Raw genomic sequence first — 19,640 nt, 5'->3', positions numbered from 1 at the left:
ACTGTGTGTGCGTGCGTACTGTGTGTGCGTGCGTACTGTGTGTGCGTGCGTACTGTGTGTGCGTGCGTACTGTGTGTGCGCGCGTACGTACTGTGTGTGCGCGCGTACTGTGTGTGTGCGCGTACTGTGTGTGTGTGCGCGTACTGTGTGTGCGCGTACTGTGTGTGTGTGCGCGTACTGTGTGTGTGTGCGTGTACTGTGTGTGTGCTTGTGTGTGTGCTTGTGTGTGTGTGCGCGTACTGTGTGCGCGTACTGTGTGTGTGCGCGTACTGTGTGTGTGTGTGCACGCGTACTGTGTGTGTGTGCGCGCGTACTGTGTGTGTGTGTGTGTGTGTGTGTGTGTGTGCGCGCGCGTACTGTGTGTGTGCGCGCGCGTACTGTGTGTGTGCGCGCGTAGTGTGTTTGCGCGCGTACTGTGGGTGTGCGCGCGTACTGTGTGTGTTTGCGCTCGTACTGTGTGTGTGCGCGCGTACTGTGTGTGTGTGTGTGTGCGCGCGCGTACTGTGTGTGTGTGTGTGTGTGCGCGCGTGTGTGTGCGCGCGTACTGTGTGTGTGTGTGCGCGCGTACTGTGTGTGTGTGTGTGCGTACTGTGTGTGTGTGTGCGCGCGTACTGTGTGTGTGTGCGCGCGTACTGTGTGTGTGTGCGCGTACTGTGTGTGTGTGCGCGCGTACTGTGTGTGTGTGTGTGCGCGCGTACTGTGTGTGTGTGTGTGCGCGTACTGTGTGTGTGTGCGCGTACTGTGTGTGTGTGTGTGTGCGCGTACTGTGTGTGTGTGTGTGCACGTACTGTGTGTGTGTGTGTGTGTGTGTGGGCATTGTGTGTGTATACTGTGTGTGTGTGTACTGTGCGCGCATACATTGTGTGTATGTATGTATTGTATGTATTGTGTGTACAGTACGCGCACACAGTACGCGCGCGCACAGTGTGTGCGTACTGTGTGTACTTTGCGTGTGTGTGTGTACTGTGTGTGTGCATGTCTCTTTACTGAGCAGAGCAGCCCAAGCTGAGCCGTTGCTATGGATACTCGGCGTGCAGAGCGAGCTGTGTGCAGGGAGCGAATGACAGACAGAGGAGCAGTTTGTGGATTAACTAACAGTTATTTCTGATTTCAGGCAGGGCCAGGCCGGGCCTTACTTTTGGCAGAAGCCAGCGGGCCTGGGTAGGGTAGGGCTTGTTCTTCAAATTATTCATACCCGTGCAGGGCTCTAGCCTAGATGATGAGATGATTTTGGACAAAAGAGCAAGATTATTTTAAATGGTCACAAACTGCAGCCAAGCATCGATCATCATGTCACCAGAATAATGTCCGTGTGACCTAAATAATGATTGTGCTATTTCTGAACTGTCTTGCTAAACTATTAGAATCCTTGATTCATTTTCAGCTACAGAAATGTATTGTAAATGTCCATCCGTTGGGTTTTAGACCAGGTCGTAGACCAGGTCGTAGCACTTTCTCTGCTGCATCTCTCCTTGATGTGGTTAACTATGGCTAGAAGGCAACATTGTGTTGCCCTCTTCATTGACCTTTTCAAAGGCTTCCTGTTGATCACTCACTGCCAATTCTGTGTCTTTCCTCAATTGGTCTGGACCAGCCTGCATGTAACTGGTTTAAAAATGACTTCACAGATAGAACTCAACGTGTATCAGGTTTCCTGGATACTACAAAAGGTGTCTCGCAGGGGTGGATTCTGGGTGCTGTACTTTGTACTGTTTACATTAACAGTATTGAGGTGTCTGTAAAAAAACACTGTAACCTGCACTTGTATGCCGGTAATACAGTTGTTTATGTGATTATTCCCTACGGTTGAATAGGCATCTGAACTACAGTCTGCCTTCATTGTATAACAGAAACTTTACTGACCTGAAATTAGTATTGAATGCAGGTCAAACTAAGCACATGTTGTTCTCTGGAGCACATGTAAAAATAGCTCTGACTTAAGCATGTATTTTGGGTGGCATCCATATTGATTGTGTCCCTGCTTACAAATATCTGGGCGTCTGGATAGATGAAAAGCTGTCTTTTTCAAAAGCATATTGATAAGTTGGTAAAAAAGCTGAGAATTAAAAATGGTCTTCTGTAGAAATAGGTCCTGCCTCTCGCTAAATAGCAGAACGCAGGTCATTCAGTTGACGTTCCTATCGGCCGTAGACTACGGCGACATCATCTGTATGAACGCAGCTGCCACTTCATTAAAGCCGTTAGGTGCCGCGGGTCATAGTGCACAGCGGGTCATAGTGCACTGTGTTTTATTATGGGTGACCATTTCAGTGCTCATCACTGTGTTTTATTATGGGTGACCATTTCAGTGCTCATCACTGTGTTTTATTATGGGTGACCATTTCAGTGCTCATCACTGTGTTTTATTATGGGGGACCATTTCAGTGCTCATCACTGTGTTTTATTATGGGTGACCATTTCAGTGCTCATCACTGTGTTTTATTATGGGGGACCATTTCAGTGCTCATCACTGTGTTTTATTACGGGGGACCATTTCAGTGCTCATCACTGTGTTTTATTATGGGGGACCATTTCAGTGCTCATCACTGTGTTTTATTATGGGGGACCATTTCAGTGCTCATCACTGTGTTTTATTACGGGGGACCATTTCAGTGCTCATCACTGTGTTTTATTATGGGGGACTATTTCAGTGCTCATCACTGTGTTTTATTATGGGGGACCATTTCAGTGCTCATCACTGTGTTTTATTATGGGGGACCATTTCAGTGCTCATCACTGTGTTTTATTACGGGGGACCATTTCAGTGCTCATCACTGTGTTTTATTATGGGGGACCATTTCAGTACTCATCACTGTGTTTTATTATGGGGGACCATTTCAGTGCTCATCACTGTGTTTTATTATGGGGGACCATTTCAGTGCTCATCACTGTGTTTTATTATGGGGGACCATTTCAGTGCTCATCACTGTGTTTTATTATGGGGGACCATTTCAGTGCTCATCACTGTGTTTTATTATGGGGGACCATTTCAGTGCTCATCACTGTGTTTTATTATGGGGGACCATTTCAGTGCTCATCACTGTGTTTTATTATGGGGGACCATTTCAGTGCTCATCACTGTGTTTTATTATGGGGGACCATTTCAGTGCTCATCACTGTGTTTTATTATGGGGGACCATTTCAGTGCTCATCACTGTGTTTTATTATGGGGGACCATTTCAGTGCTCATCACTGTGTTTTATTATGGGGGACCATTTCAGTGCTCATCACTGTGTTTTATTATGGGGGACCATTTCAGTGCTCATCACTGTGTTTTATTATGGGGGACCATTTCAGTGCTCATCACTGTGTTTTATTATGGGGGACCATTTCAGTGCTCATCACTGTGTTTTATTATGGGGGACCATTTCAGTGCTCATCACTGTGTTTTATTATGGGGGACCATTTCAGTGCTCATCACTGTGTTTTATTATGGGGGACCATTTCAGTGCTCATCACTGCATTCTGCTGATGTCACGTAGGTTGATACATTGCTGTGTTTATTCATTTCTAAAGCCCCGTTACAAAACGTCCCCGCTGTACCGAACATCTTCACTAAACGTGAGACATGTGTTACCTCACCGTCTCAGGGATGGTTCACTCTGGGAACTACTGTGGTCTCTACAGAGTTGGGTAGATCAGCTTTTACTTATTTTGCACCTCATTTGTGGAGCAATCTTCAAAATGTTGATGAATGTGATGTTCTGGTGCTTCTATGGTAATTCAGAAAGCTGATTTGAGGACCTAATAAATGATGGATGTGATGTTCTGGTGCCTCCCTGATACACACTGTAGATCTCTGCAGCGTCAGACTCCCTGATACACACTAGATATCTGCAGCCTCAGACTCCCTGATACACACTGTAGATATCTGCAGCCTCAAGACTCCCTGATACACACTGTAGATATCTGCAGCCTCAAGACTCCCTGATACACACTGTAGATATCTGCAGCGTCAGACTCCCTGATACACACTGTAGATATCTGCAGCGTCAGACTCCCTGATACATTAATAGAACAGTAATCCCTTCTCTGTATGAATATTTATAGCACAACTCTTTATATACTGCTACAGGACACTAGGGGGAGCTCTGAGACTGGACTGCGGGTGCCCATTAGGAGCAGCACCTGGGTAGAAGTTGCTAGTAGGCACAGATATAGGATCAGCTTACATGAGTCATATCCTATCCTTGACCTTGAGGGCAGGAAAAGTAAAACTGGCCTTAGATCAGTGTTGAGGGTTAGCATCATCTAACTAAAGGGGCATCGGAACACACATCTGTGAGTGTCATTAGTCGACCGGTTTGCAGGTGTGTGTTTACATCCTGCTCCCTCAAGTGTATAGCTCTATAGCATTAACATCCGCTGGCTCACACACATTTGGCCATGGTGATTGGTGTTTCCATAGCAACCTGACCGGGCCCAGGTGTACCAGCCAGCTGTGCCATTGGTCCACCGGCTGGGTCACTAGGGACGGGATTGGACGCTTTGAACTTTCTGGTGTTCTGAATTCCATAAGCCCCATTTCCTTTTACTTTCCTAAGTAGCGTTTCCTTTAGAGACTGGTTTCATCTCATTCTGATTGGCTGCAATGGGGAATCCCTTGATGGTGTGTCCCAACTGTGTCCCTCATTAAAAGCCTAATATCTCTGTTTTGACTAGATGTGCTACTCTTCTCCTTTCAACTATTATTTTATTCTCGGTCCTGCCATCACCTTTTCTTTCTTCCTCTCCCTTTTCCTCTAGGCTGACCTTCCTCTAGGCTGACCTTCCTCTCCTCTCCCTTTTCCTCTAGGCTGACCTTCCTCTCCTCTCCCTTTTCCTCTAGGCTGACCTTCCTCTAGGCTGACCTTCCTCTAGGCTGACCTTCCTCTCCTCTCCCTTTTCCTCTAGGCTGACCTTCCTCTCCTCTCCCTTTTCCTCTAGGCTGACCTTCCTCTAGGCTGACCTTCCTCTCCTCTCCCTTTTCCTCTAGGCTGACCTTCCTCTAGGCTGACCTTCCTCTAGGCTGACCTTCCTCTCCTCTCCCTTTTCCTCTAGGCTGACCTTCCTCTCCTCTCCCTTTTCCTCTAGGCTGACCTTCCTCTAGGCTGACTTTCCTCTAGGCTGACCTTCCTCTCCTCTCCCTTTTCCTCCAGGTTGACCTTCCTCTAGGCTGACCTTCCTCTAGGCTGACCTTCCTCTAGGCTGACCTTCCTCTAGGCTGACCTTCCTCTCCTCTCCCTTTTCCTCTAGGCTGACCTTCCTCTAGGCTGACCTTCCTCTCCTCTCCCTTTTCCCCTAGGCTGACCTTCCTCTAGGCTGACCTTCCTCTCCTCTCCCTTTTCCTCTAGGCTGACCTTCCTCTAGGCTGACCTTCCTCTCCTCTCCCTTTTCCTCTAGGCTGATCTTCCTTTTCCTCTAGGCTGATCTTCCTTTTCTTCTAGGCTGACCTTCCTTTTCTTCTAGGCTGACCTTCCTTTTCCTCTAGGCTGATCTTCCTTTTCCTCTAGGCTGATCTTCCTTTTCCTCTAGGCTGAGCTTCCTTTTCCTCTAGGCTGAGCTTCCTTTTCCTCTAGGCTGATCTCCCTTTTCCTCTAGGCTGACCTTCCTCTAGGCTGACCTTCCTCTAGGCTGACCTTCCTCTCCTCTCCCTTTTCCCCTAGGCTGACCTTCCTCTAGGCTGACCTTCCTCTAGGCTGACTTTCCTCTAGGCTGACCTTCCTCTAGGCTGACCTTCCTCTAGGCTGACCTTCCTCTAGGCTGACCTTCCTCTCCTCTCCCTTTTCCTCTAGGCTGACCTTCCTCTAGGCTGACCTTCCTCTCCTCTCCCTTTTCCTCTAGGCTGATCTTCCTTTTCCTCTAGGCTGATCTTCCTTTTCTTCTAGGCTGACCTTCCTTTTCTTCTAGGCTGACCTTCCTTTTCCTCTAGGCTGATCTTCCTTTTCCTCTAGGCTGATCTTCCTTTTCCTCTAGGCTGATCTTCCTTTTCCTCTAGGCTGATCTTCCTTTTCCTCTAGGCTGACCTTCCTTTTCCTCTAGGCTGACCTTCCTTTTCCTCTAGGCTGACCTTCCTCTCCTCTCCCTTTTCCTCCTCTAGGCTGATCTTCCTCTCCTCTCCCTTTTCCTCCTCTAGGCTGACCTTCCTCTCCTCTCCCTTTTCCTCCTCTAGGCTGACCTTCCTCTCCTCTCCCTTTTCCTCCTCTAGGCTGACCTTCCTCTCCTCTCCCTTTTCCTCCTCTAGGCTGACCTTCCTCTCTGTATGGTTGTGTACTTGAAAAGCTCCAGTGTGTTTTCAACATCTGTTTTTTTTTTCTTCTAAACCGTCTCTCTCTCTCCCCTCTAGTGGTGAAGCAGCGTATGCAGATGTACAACTCCCCGTACCGAGGCGTGTCTGACTGCGTGGGCTCCATCTGGAGGCGTGAGGGCCCCGGGGCCTTCTACCGCTCCTACACCACCCAGCTGACCATGAACGTCCCCTTCCAGGCTCTCCACTTCATGACCTACGAGTACCTCCAGGAGCTGCTCAACCCCCACAGACAGTACAACCCCTCCTCTCACGTCATCTCCGGGGCGCTTGCCGGGGCCATTGCTGCCGCCGCCACCACCCCGCTTGATGTCTGTAAGACCCTCCTCAACACCCAGGAGGCCCTAGCGGTCCATGCTGAGGTCCCTGGAGCGCTGGGGGTTGGAGCAAGTGTAGGGACGGCGTCTGCCACTGGGGGGCGCCACATCTCGGGGTTAGGGGAGGCGTTCCGGACTGTGTACAGGATGGGGGGTGGGTCGGCGTTCTTTAAGGGCGTCCAGGCCAGGATCATCTATCAGATGCCCTCCACCGCCATCAGCTGGTCCGTCTACGAGTTCTTCAAATACGTCATCACCAAGCGCCAGTACGAGAGAAGGCTGCACCACCGAGACGGAGAGAAGTAGAGAGGGAGGGAAGACCTTCATTCAAAATGTCCCCAAGGAACCCACCCCATAGATATGTACTAGAGGGCTCAGCTCCTATCTTTGGGCCAAGTTCCCCCTCTATCTAACTCTATAACCACCCCACAGTAACCCCACCTCTAACCATTTGACCTCTGACCTTCTAAACTAACCAGGAAATAAAAGCCCCCCCCCCTAGTATTTTTGACTAGAAGAGATACAGCTTTTGTCCACATTCACCTTACACAGCAGGTTTAGAACTTACTCAGCAGGTTAGGAGAATTAGGTTAAGGTTAGCAAAAGTGAAGTTTTTGTTTTTTGTTGCCAAAAGCTGTGTCCCATCTACACCTGACCTCCTCTTATCCTCTCACATAAGAGAACAAGTCCCCATCTTTCACATAGTTTATTATAGACATACTGTACATGGCACTTTAATTCAAATATACACTCACTGGCCAGTTTATTTGGTACACCCATCTAGTACCGGGTCGGACTCCCTTTGCCTCCAGAACAGACTGAATTCTTTGGGGCATGGATTCTACAAGGTGTCGGAAAAGTTATTTTCTCAATTGGTATCTAGGGACCTAAGGTGTGCCAGGAAACATTCCCCACACCAGTACACCACCGCCACCAGCCTGTACCGGTGACACCAGGCAGGATGAGTCCATGGACTCATGCTGCATACGCCAAATTCTGACTCTGCCATCAGCTTGACGCAACAGGAACCGGGATTTGTCAGACCAGGCGATGTTGTTCCATTCCTAAATTGTCCAGTGTTGGTGATCTTGTGCCCGCTGGAGCTGCTTCCTGTTGTTTTTAGCTAGGAGTGGAACCCGGTGTGGTCGTCTGCTGCAATAGCCCATCAGTGACAAGGACCGACAAGTTGTGTGTTCTGAGATGATGTTCTGCACACCACTGTTGTACTGCTCCGTTATGTGTCTGTTTGAGGCTTGCCTGTTATCTTGCACCATTCTTGCCCCTCTCCTTTGACCTCTCTCATCAACAAGCTGTTTTCGCCCACGGGACTGCCACTGACTGGACGTGTTTTGTTTGTCGCGCCATTCTCAGTAAACCCTAGACTGTCTTGTGTGAAACGCCAGACGTTTCTGAGATACTGGATCTGGCCTACCTGGCACCAACAATCATACCACGCTCAACGTCGCTTAGGTCACTCGTTTTGCCCATTCTAGCTTTCAATGGAACAGTAACTGAATGCCTGTCTGCCTGCTTTAAATAGCAAGCCACAGCCACGCTACTCACTGTCTGTAGGAGCGATCAATTTTGGTGAATGAGGTGATGTACCTAATAAACTGTCCAGTTACTGTATATATTAGAATTATATTTCTGCATAACCACTAGGGGGCTATAACCACTAGGGGGCTTTGAGTCTCGACCTCCCTCCTCCATTGACTTTATGGACAGATCTAAAAGAGTCCCAATAATATCTACTTTCTCCTGCAAATGTGCACTCGTTCACTACTTCCCACTAATCTAATAGTATTAGGTTGGTGGAGGAATGGGCTAGTTTCCACCATATTTATTATACCAGTCATTACCTTTCAAACCAGTGAAGGGAAGTGAACAAGGGCACACTTTGGGAGGAAGGTGAGGTCATGGGGACTTGGACCAAGTGAAGACCTCTGTATTGGATGATGACTGCAGTCAGTGGATTTAGCATTAAGGATATATCTATAGTCACGACTACCACTGGACTACCACTCGTCTAGCATTCTGAAATGGGAATTAAATTCACCAGAAATTGTTTCATGCAACGCTATTTAAAACAATAACTGCCTTTTCCATCTTTGAGATAGTGACTGGGCTTGTGTTAATGTATTTCTCCGCCTGTATGTAGACATTGAGGAATATGAGTATTTTGACTTGAAATGTTCAACTTAACCCATTGGAGTTGATCAAGACAGTGGTGTTGACTGTGTGTGGATGTGACTGACTGAATGAGGAAGAGAGAAATAAATCAAATAGGAGTGCAAAGCGCTAGATCACAGAGTGCAAAGCGCTAGATCACAGAGTGCAAAGCGCTAGATCACAGAGTGCAAAGCGCTAGATCACAGAGTGCAAAGCGCTAGATCACAGAGTGCAAAGCGCTAGATCACAGAGTGCAAAGCGCTAGATCACAGAGTGCAAAGCGCTAGATCACAGAGTGCAAAGCGCTAGATCACAGAGTGCAAAGCGCTAGATCACTGAGTGCAAAGCGCTAGATCACTGAGTGCAAAGCGCTAGATCACTGAGTGCAAAGCGCTAGATCACTGAGTGCAAAGCGCTAGATCACTGAGTGCAAAGCGCTAGATCACTGAGTGCAAAGCGCTAGATCACTGAGTGCAAAGCGCTAGATCACTGAGTGCAAAGCGCTAGATCACTGAGTGCAAAGCGCTAGATCACTGAGTGCAAAGCGCTAGATCACTGAGTGCAAAGCGCTAGATCACTGAGTGCAAAGCGCTAGATCACTGAGTGCAAAGCGCTAGATCACTGAGTGCAAAGCGCTAGATCACAGAGTGCAAAGCGCTAGATCACAGAGTGCAAAGCGCTAGATCACTGAGTGCAAAGCGCTAGATCACTGAGTGCAAAGCGCTAGATCACTGAGTGCAAAGCGCTAGGACACCATATAGAGAATAATGTGCCATTTGGGACAGCACCTCTGAGGATGGTAGGAGGGTGTGCTACACCTCTAGTCTACCAGACTGTTGATATTTATGGGCTTTGTTTCAGATGGCACCCTATTCCCCTTTTATAGTGCACTACTTTTGGCCAGGACCCACAGGGAGCAGAAGGCCTTTCCCTTGAGAGTGCGTGTAGTGTCCCAAATGGCATCTTGGCCCCTATATAGTGTACTACTTTTGATCACGGCTCATATGGATCTGGTCAAAAGTAGTGCACTATATAGGGAATACGGGGCCATTTGGGACGGAACCTTCTGACCACGCACCACTTTCTAGCACTTATAGTCATTTACAAGTTATGTGTGGTGACTAATCCTTCAAATAGTAACTTACATACATGTAGTTACTTATCCTATGGTAACTAATCATTTAAATAGTAACTTATACACGTGGTTACTTATCCTATGGTAACTTTTAGAAACATTTACTACGTACACACGGCCTTCGAATCAGCCGCCATGAGTCAAACGCACAAATACAAAGTCCTGCTGGACCCGAACCTTCATTTCTGAAGCCATGTTATCACAGAGAAGAACACGTGTGAGTAGGACTACTCTTATCCTAGATCAACTCATTCTATCTGTAAAGTAGTAGAGTTTCAGCCAAGTGTTCTGGAACCGACCAGATAAATGAAGATTTAATATATAGGTTCCTTCATTAATATGGTTGAAAAATTCTGGGAACTTTTCAAAATTCTCAGTTTATCCAGGAATGTTCCTGTAATCATTAGGGGGAAAAGCAGGGCATCCTGAATCCCCAACAATGACCTGTTGGAAAACCTGGCATTTTGGGGAAGTTAGGGCAATTTTGGATCCTTGTAATAGATTACTTGGCAGGATATCCCCCTCATATAGACTAACCAACTGCCACCCAGAACGGCACCCGGTAGAACCTATAGGTAGAAACTGCCACCCAGAACGGCACCCTGTAGAACCTATAGGTAGAAACAACATACTACAACATAGTGAATACACAAGTAGCGAACAACGTTTTGAATATGTTAACAGTTAACTTAAAGGGGAAGTTCACTATTTTACAACTTTGTCAGATGGTTTCTCATCCTGAAAGTAGTCTATGGGCCAGAAGAAACGTATCAATGCTTCAGGGCTTTTTAAACAACCGCTACAAACGTCAGCCAACTTTAGCCACCGCTAGCTCCTAAAATACTGAACTTCCCCTTTAAAGGAGTTGCTGAGAGAAAAGAGAACTGAATGTAGGAGTGTTTCCTGCCGTATGCCATGTTTGCGAGTGGACACCAAAGACTGAAAGAACGGGGGATGGGTGAATTTGATGTGATGAAAATGAGGAAAAGCTAGAGAAGAGGATTGATCTGTATTGAAAGAGAAACTTCTTCCTGTATTACTTTGTGAGTTGTAAATAAATAGTGGCTAATGGGCAGCGCCTCGCAGAAGCAGGGTCTTCTCTTGGGACTGCTGCCCCCACGTGCTGGAGAGAAATGATCCATTACAATGTGTCTTGTCTCTTTTTTTCCTGAAAATGTTCTGTGAGAAATGTTTTATTTTAACAGTAAAACACTGGAAAAGTGCATGTTAAAGCTGCAGTCTGTAACTTTTTATTTTGTCGTAGAAAGTATTGCCCCTGCACTTTGTATACTAAGGTGGCTTGTATTGCTCGTCCCTAACTCTCCTCAATCCTTACCCCTCTTCCATCCCTACCCCTCCTCACAAACCCTGTGTGTCATCTGTCTGTCTGCCCGTGTGCGTAGGCCTATATTTTCAAGAATAACCTCAGCTGTAGCCAGCCTTTACAGCCCTGTCCATAGTTTGTTAAACTGTGTCAGTGGTGTTTTAATGTGGGATGAAAATCTAAACCCTTTTCATCAGTGATGCCGCTGGTGGCAGATGAAACACACACAGACAATGGCTGCAGCCCAAATTGCACCCTATTCCCTATTTAGTGCACTACTTTTGATCAGGGCCTATAGGGCTCTAGTCAAAAGTAGTGCACTCTGTAGGGTCATTTGGGACGTGGGATAATAACTCACATCATCATAGCCTTGAGTGGATAGTGTGTAAATAACATCCGTCATAATTAAGTTTGGTAATATGGCGTGTGTCAGCTGTATCCGCACCCCTATGATATACAGATAACTGCCAAAATAAAGGAAACATTGAAGTACATGAGAGATAGAAAGTGAATATGAGTTAATTCAGCAATTAACATCCCATCATGCTTAGGGTCATGTAGAAAACTACCCAGTTGACCATTATTTTGCCTGCCATGATTAGAAGAGATTTGAGTGATTTGTAAGAGGGGTCTCAAAGGAGCATAGGTGATTTAAAGTGTGTGTGTGTGTGTGTCATTCACCCGATCTCAACCCAATTCAATACTTATGGGAGATTCTTGAGAGATTCTGAGACAGCATTTTCCACCACCAACAAAAAAACACCAAATGATGGTATTTCTGGTGGAAGAACTGTCGCGTCCCCTACACTTGTAGAATCTATGCCAAGATGCACTGAAGATGTTTGGATGGCTCATGGTGGCCCAATGCCCTATTAACACTTCATAATATTGTTTCCTTTATTTTGGCAGTTACTTGTGTGTTTTACACGAGAATAATATCTCCTGGAAATACACAGAGAATGATGAATGTTTAGGCTATCCACTGTCATACTGGTTCTCTGAGTTGCACCCAGAGAGACGACAGCCCGAGGTATACCATGTTACAATAGCATGTGGGGCCTAGCCTATATCATCCATTGCATTAGGTTAGGATAAAATTACTAGGATATCAGGGTTGGGGTCAAATCCATTTAAATTCCAGTCAATTCAGTAAATACACTGACATTTCGGTTCTGCTCAAAGCTCTTTAATATGGAAAATGTGGAATTGGAATTTGTTTCACTTTCTGAATTGAAATGGAATTGACCCCGACCCTGTTAGATGGACAACATTGGTGAAGTAGGTCTAAGCAAAAAGACTTAGTGATTTAGTCATACTCTTTATTTTTGTGCACTTCCCTTAAGGCGTTTACCAAGGCTTTTGCCAAGGTCTTTTTAGCTAGCATGCCTCTCCTGTCTTTGGCAAATGACAGGAGTGGCAAGGATTGTACTAGCTGAACAGAGACAGGCCTCTCTAGGCCGGAGTCTGAACATAAGCCATAGAACAGACCAGACTTAACCAGCTGCTGGTTAGTCCTGATGGAATAGGGCTGAGGCATAATAAACAGTTTATTACTCAGATGGTTTTCATTCAAAGGATGTTTCTCATTTGAACCAAACACACAGCAATTCTAAACTTCATGACCTTAGGACTGACTATAAGGTTCTGACATTTTGGTAAGAAAATATCTAATTCACATAGTTGCTCTTTAGGTGGTCCTTTACATGTGAGATGTCAGATTATTATTATTTTTTAAGTATGTTTATAAAGAATTGTTTTTAACGTTCTATCTGGGCAAACACCATAACGTTGTGCCTGCAGGTTATGTCTGTAATCCAATCACACTGCTGGGTTGACAATCAGAGATAGTTATATGTAGGGTTATATACAGTGCATTCGGAAGGTATTCAGACCCGTTCTCTTTTTCCACATGTTGTTCAAATACAGCCTTACTCTAAAGTTGATTAAATACATGTTTTCCTCATCAAACCACACACAATACCCCATAATGACAAAGAGAAAACAGGCTTTTAGACATTTTAGAAATGTTTTGAAAATTAAAAACAAATACCTTATTTACATTAGTATTCAGACCCTTTGATATGAGACTTGAAATTGATCTCTGGGGCATCCTGTTTCCATTCATCATCCTTGAGATGTTTCTGAAACTTGATTGGAGTCCACCTGTGGTAAATTCAATTGATTGGACATGATTTGGAAAGGCTCAAACCTGTCTATATAAGGTCCCACAGTTGACACTGCATGTCAAAGCAAAAACCAAGACATGAGGTCCAGGGAATTGCCAGCAGAGCACCGAGAAAGGATTGTGTCGAGGCACATATAAAACAGTGGCCTCCATCATTCTTAAATGGAAGAAGTTTTGAACCACCAAGACTCTTCCTAGAGCTGGCCGCACGGCCAAACTTAGTAATTGGGGGAGGAGGGCCTTTGTCAGGGAGGTGACCGAGAACCCGATGGTCACTCTGACAGAGCTCCAGAGTTCATCTTTGGAGATGGGAGATCCTTCCAGAAAGACAACCATCTCTGCAGCACTCCACCAATCAGGCCTTTATTATAGAATGGCCAGATGGAAGTCACTCCTCAGTAGCCCGCTTGGAGTTTGCCAAAAGGCACCTAAAGGACTCTGACCATGAGAAACAAGATTATCTGGTCTGATGAAACCAAGACTGAACTTTTTGACCTGAATGCCAAGTGTCACATCTGGAGGATGTTTTTGCTGTGTCATTATGGGGTATTGTGTGTAGACTGATGAAGAGGGAAAAAACGATTTAATCAATTTTAGATTAAGGCTGTAATGTAACAAAATGTGGAAATATTCAAAGGGTCTCAATACTTTGTGTGTGTGTGTGTGTGTGTGTGTGTGTGTGTGTGTGTGTGTGTGTGTGTGTGTGTGTGTGTGTGTGTGTTATATACACTGAACAAAAATATAAACGGAACATGTAAAGTCTTGTTCCAATGTTTCATGAGCTAAAATAAAAGATCCCAGAAATGTTCCATACACACAAAGAGCTTATTTCTCTAATGTTGTGCACAAATTTGTTTACATCCCTGTTAGTGAGCATTTCTCCTTTGCTAAGATAATCCATCCACCTGACAGATGTGGCATATCAAGGAGCTGATTATTCAGTACGATCATTACACAGGTGCACCTTGTGCTGGGGACAATAAAAGGCCACTGTGCAGTTTCAATTGGCATGCTGACAGCAGGAATGTCCACCAGAATTGTTGCCGGAGAATTTTTTGTTAGTTTCTCTACCACAAGCCGTCTAACCGGCCTCACAACCACACACCACGTGTATCCACACCAGCAATGGACCTCTTCACCTGCGGGATCATCTGAGACCAGCCACCCGGACAGCTGATGAAACTGACTATTTCTGTCTGTGATAAAGACCTTTTGTGAGGAAAAACTCATTCTGATTGGCTATGCCTGGCTCCTCAGTGGGTGGGCCTATGGCTGCGCCCCTACCCAGTCATGTGAAATGCATTAATTAGGGCCTAATGAATTTATTCCAATTGACTGATCTCCTGATATGAACTGTAACTCAGTAAAATCTTTGAAATTGTTGCATGTTGCATTTATAGTTTGGTTCAGTATACTTATTGAGGCATGAAAGACATCACTTTAAAAATGCTCATCTCAAAACCATACATTTTGCAGATAGAACGTTATAGTCCGACATCCTTGATTATTTATATTGTGGGTTCTGGTCCTCTTTTTAAATTACTTCAATTTTTTTTCACCACTTTTTCAGAAGAATGTCCATAACGTAAGTTGTTTATGGTAGAAACAAATACAGGTGCCTTAGAGCAGTGTTTCCTAAACTTGGTCCTGGGACCCCCTTAGATGCATGTTTTGGTTTTTGCCCCAGCACTACACAACTGATTCAAATAACCAACTCATCATCAAGCTTTGATTGTTTGAGTCAGCTGAGTCGTGTTGGGGCATAAACCAAAACGTGCACCCATGGGGGGGGGGGGGGCCTCAGGACCGAATTTGAGAAACCCTGCCTTAGAGCATGTTTAAGGCCCTTGGGAAAGACATTGTTGTTTTTGCCTTGTTTTATATTAATACGAAAACCTCCATGGAAGGGTTATTTCACTAAAATTACAATCTTACCACATTTTATTGATAACTAGCACGTAGTTTACTGACTTTGGGTGTCAGACACCAGAATACTACATCAGTTTACTCATCCAGAGCTAAGCTTTAGCATTGTTGCTAGTTCTCCATAGGATAAAGTGAATTTGTCATGTTAGGGAACTATTGCTTTAACAAATGTGTGATGAACATTAATTAATATATTTGATGTTGCGATTAGAAAGAAGATCTTTATTTAATCATGAAAAGTCTGTAGCCTACTTCTCTATTGAAAGAATTTGTACATTCTGGGCCAGACAGAACCTCATGGCTGAACCCAGGTTGACATTTCAGAGACATACGGTTCTATCTGTGATTGCACCCCCCTAAAAAAAACAGATTTACAAATGTTTTAGGATTTTGATATTCTGCATTTTAGGTAGCCTACCTTTTAAGGTGATGCTATTAATGGGTTATAAAATAATAACAAAACCGTTCTGAGATCTGGGATGTGAAAACGTGTAATGCTCAATAAATCAGAACTATGCTTTGCGCACATAGATCCTTGTAGTCCCATGGCTTCAATTTGGCAAGAATAGTTAGTGTCACACAAAAAAAAGCTTTAAAATAGACTACAACATTTGTATGTTTTATTTTGGGGTGGGTTTAAGTGTCCTGTGTGATTCAGCCAGGCTGGGGTGCTAATCGGTTGCCACGTAACAATAATACAATGTTATTGTTAGCCTCGCGCATGTAAACGATGACAGTTGTGTTGGTCAGGTCTGGATGAATGATTTCCACCGAAATTTCCCAGAAACGAGGTCTGTTTTGAGCTAGAAAGTAGCATTGGGTGGTTAGTGTAAGGCCTTGATCAGAGAGGGGATAAATATTTAGATGTTTGCGGCTGATGAACGACCTATCCTCGGCCCGGTTGGAGGTCCGCACCCGCGCCAAAGCCTGGTTCCCAGCACAAGAAACAGTAAAACTTGGATGACAAACTTGGCAAGGAGAAGAAAACGAAAATGTTCAGCTGTTCGGATGTCTGAGACTGTCTGTAAACCATAGTGCCCATATTTAACGGCCTATAATATAGACCTCTACTTTAGTCCGTTGTCCAGCCAGCCCTATATGTTGCATCATGCCATAACCGCATACACAACCGACATCCAGTGCTTAATTTGTAAATCATGAGGTACAGGAATAAAAAGTGAGTGCAAGAGGGGGGTGATCTGGGGAGCTCTGAGTTACCGGAACGCATGAGAAACAAATCTCTTTTATAATAATAAAACATTGCATGCATATCACTACATTTTTGTAGTGGCACAGAGCAGTGGTGTTGAGGCATTACAGAAGTTGCACACATGGGGAAAATGTTTAGTGGACTAGGTTTCGGGAAAATGTTTAGTGGACTAGGGTTCGGGAAAATGTTTAGTGGACTAGGGTCCGGGAAAATGTTTAGTGGACTAGGTTTCGGGAAAATGTTTAGTGGACTAGGGTTCGGGAAAATGTTTAGTGGACTAGGTTTCGGGAAAATGTTTAGTGGACTAGGGTTCGGGAAAATGTTTAGTGGACTAGGGTTCGGGAAAATGTTTAGTGGACTAGGGTCCGGGAAAATGTTTAGTGGACTAGGGTTCGGGAAAATGTTTAGTGGACTAGGGTCCGGGAAAATGTTTAGTGGACTAGGGTTCGGGAAAATGTTTAGTGGACTAGGGTTCGGGAAAATGTTTAGTGGACTAGGGTCCGGGAAAATGTTTAGTGGACTAGGGTCCGGGAAAATGTTTAGTGGACTAGGGTCCGGGAAAATGTTTAGTGGACTAGGGTCCGGGAAAATGTTTAGTGGACTAGGGTCCGGGAAAATGTTTGCCTTTTATAAACGCATTTCATGCAATTCTACGTCCTTTTACATGACTGAATACTTTGGCATAATCTTTTTTAATGCTGCGTTCAAAACAACTTGGAACTCATACTTACGACTTCAGTGCATTCAAGACTACTGGGAACTCGAAATAAAACTAGCACCGACTGGGCAAATTCATTTTGAACGGTCATCCAATTCGGAATTCCAAGTCTGGAATCCAGGCCTCTTTCTAGAGATCCGACTTCCAACCTGAAGATCACTGACGTAATGATTTGACCTCGTTTTTCCCAGTTGTCTTGAAAGCACCATAATAGGCCCTACTGCACAAATGATCGAAATGACAGGCTACTTTGACACAGACAAACTGAGAATTAACGAAGAGGCAACTCGAATGAACTTTTTGATAGCTTTTATTATCATTGTGACATTGCATAATGTGAGAGAGAAAAAAGGTCATGCAATAAAGAGGCACCGGAACGAAACCGTCCAAAACCGAGAAATGCCAGATCCTGTTCCGACAGGATCCAGCTCAAATTAAGCGCTGCCGACATCCCACACCATCCAATGGTTAACTGCAGTCTTTAACTCACATGTCTTCTCTGCTTGGGGAATGTGATGACAGCAGTTGATTCTTTCTTCCTTCCTTCCCTGCCCCTCTTCCTCCTATCCCAGTTAAGATTGCGCGCGCGCTGTTTGGGCACGTCTTGGTGAAAACATGGCTATGTTATTTCGATGTTGACTAAGCAAGGAAGAGAGCTATATTGTGTGAGTGTGCACGAGTCATTAACAGCTGCTAATGACGTACTTCAGTTTGGAAAGTGTGTGTGTGTGGGAGGGGGGGGGGGGGGGGGGGGGGTAACCGCACTTACAGGTAAGTACAGTAGGTGCGGGCGGTTGTGTTTGTAACTACCTCTCTCTCTTTAGCGGAGATGTTACTAAAGGCCCCGGCGATTAATCAAACCAAACGCGGTACTGTAAAGCAACAACTGGAGGCGGTGTCATGTGTCTTCAACCCGCATCAGCAAGGGCTGTTATGCGTCCCAAATTACACCCTATTCCCAATATTGTGCACTACTTTTGATGAGAGCCCTGGCTACAATATAGGGAATAGGGTGCCAGGCCCTCCTTAGGGCGTGTTGTTTCACCCGTTCTCTTCAAAACCAAAGGCCAAGGCCCTATCCACTTCTCTTTCACTCTGAAAGACTCTAGTTTCCGTACAGTTCTCTTCTGGTCAGAACTGATCTTAATAAGTGACACCCAATCGGACACCTTTTGTCCAAAGACGGTCCAATTCAGAGAATTTGGCCCGAACCTTTCTGGAACCAATCTCTCTTTGTAATTATTTGTGTGCCTGTCAACTATTGTTTATTGTAATGTTGTGTAAACTCCTAGATTTCATGCATCTTTTTGTGTTTTTCTTATTTTAAGCATGCATATTTGTTTATTCGTAAAGTATTTTCTGAGATTTTGACACGCACACACACACACACACACACACACACACACACACACACAGCTGTGTAGATTTAAAGAGAAATAATGACTAATAAGTGTTGAATAGGTCTTAATCTGCCATCTGAGAGGAAAACACACAAACGGCTCCGGATGCGGTTGTGGTTAGGTTTAGTGTAAAGAGTTGTGGGTCATGTGTAGAGAGAACCGCATAATCAAACTGTTTGCGTGTGTGTCACAATGTCAGAAAATATTTTAAGAATAATAGCATAATTACAAAAATATATGAATGGCGTAAAATAAATCATATTAATCCATAAAAATCACATTTAAGCATTGGCTGCTTTAACTCTATGCCTATTGAAAAAGCTTGACCAAATTGCAAGTGTGTCAATAGCCTAATTGAAACCAACCTTTTCTGGTATTTTTCCATGGGTGTTGATGTCAAATCAAAAACACAAACATTTGGGTAATTATTGTTTTATTGTATTGACATAAGGCTAAATTAACCTTCCCATTCCACTCATGGAGAATCGATTAGAATCTTAATTTGCCTATTTGTGTCGTTCTTCCTCGTGGTCATCGCTTCTCTTTATCTAAGTTCCATGTCACTCCAACACAGCAAGCTGCAGCTTGCTCTGGTCCTTTGAATTTGAGAGCCTCACACCACAATTGGGTATTCTAAACTACCAGCTCTCACAGTCTCACGTTAGAATTAGACGTTCATCCGAATGGTTAAGCTAAGGGTTAAGGTTTGGGATAGGCTTAAAACAAAAATATCAAAAACAACTTTCTATTGCTGGATTCAAACTTGCATTCTTTGGAATCAGAGGCAGACGCTTACACAGCCGCCCGTCATTCCCATCCCATAACGCCTAGCGAAACCTACTTGAAGGTAACAGCGCTCACTGTTGCCCTTAGTGTTGGGGTTTCAACGTCATCTCCCGACGTCCTCATACCTGCATGGACGTCAAATACTGGCTTGTGTCATGGGTGTCCTGGCTGATTCTAAAACTGA

General features: G+C 44.8%; 1 protein-coding gene across 2 annotated transcripts in view; it reads left to right on the top strand.

Annotated features, from left to right (window-relative positions):
• The window catches only part of LOC110487244 (mitoferrin-2-like), a 21,058-nt gene extending 10,007 nt beyond the window's left edge, over nucleotides 1-11,051 (top strand). Inside the window, exons 4-5 of one of the 2 annotated variants that reach the window (XR_005036850.1) lie at nucleotides 6,326-10,482; nucleotides 10,525-11,051. Coding sequence is in view for 1 of the 2 variants with exons in the window: in XM_036949088.1 (XP_036804983.1) it covers nucleotides 6,326-6,909 (584 nt within the window). In the remaining variant the exon portion in view is untranslated. Of the gene's footprint in view, nucleotides 1-6,325 lie in introns of both variants that reach the window. The other variant, XM_036949088.1, reaches the window with a different exon arrangement.
• Nucleotides 11,052-19,640: the final 8,589 nt, after the last annotated feature.

The sequence above is a fragment of the Oncorhynchus mykiss genome, chromosome 17, assembly GCF_013265735.2.
Source record: "Oncorhynchus mykiss isolate Arlee chromosome 17, USDA_OmykA_1.1, whole genome shotgun sequence".
Lineage (NCBI taxonomy): Eukaryota > Metazoa > Chordata > Actinopteri > Salmoniformes > Salmonidae > Oncorhynchus > Oncorhynchus mykiss.
The sequence above is the reverse complement of the archived record's forward strand: the minus strand, read 5'-3'. Positions and strand labels throughout refer to the sequence as shown.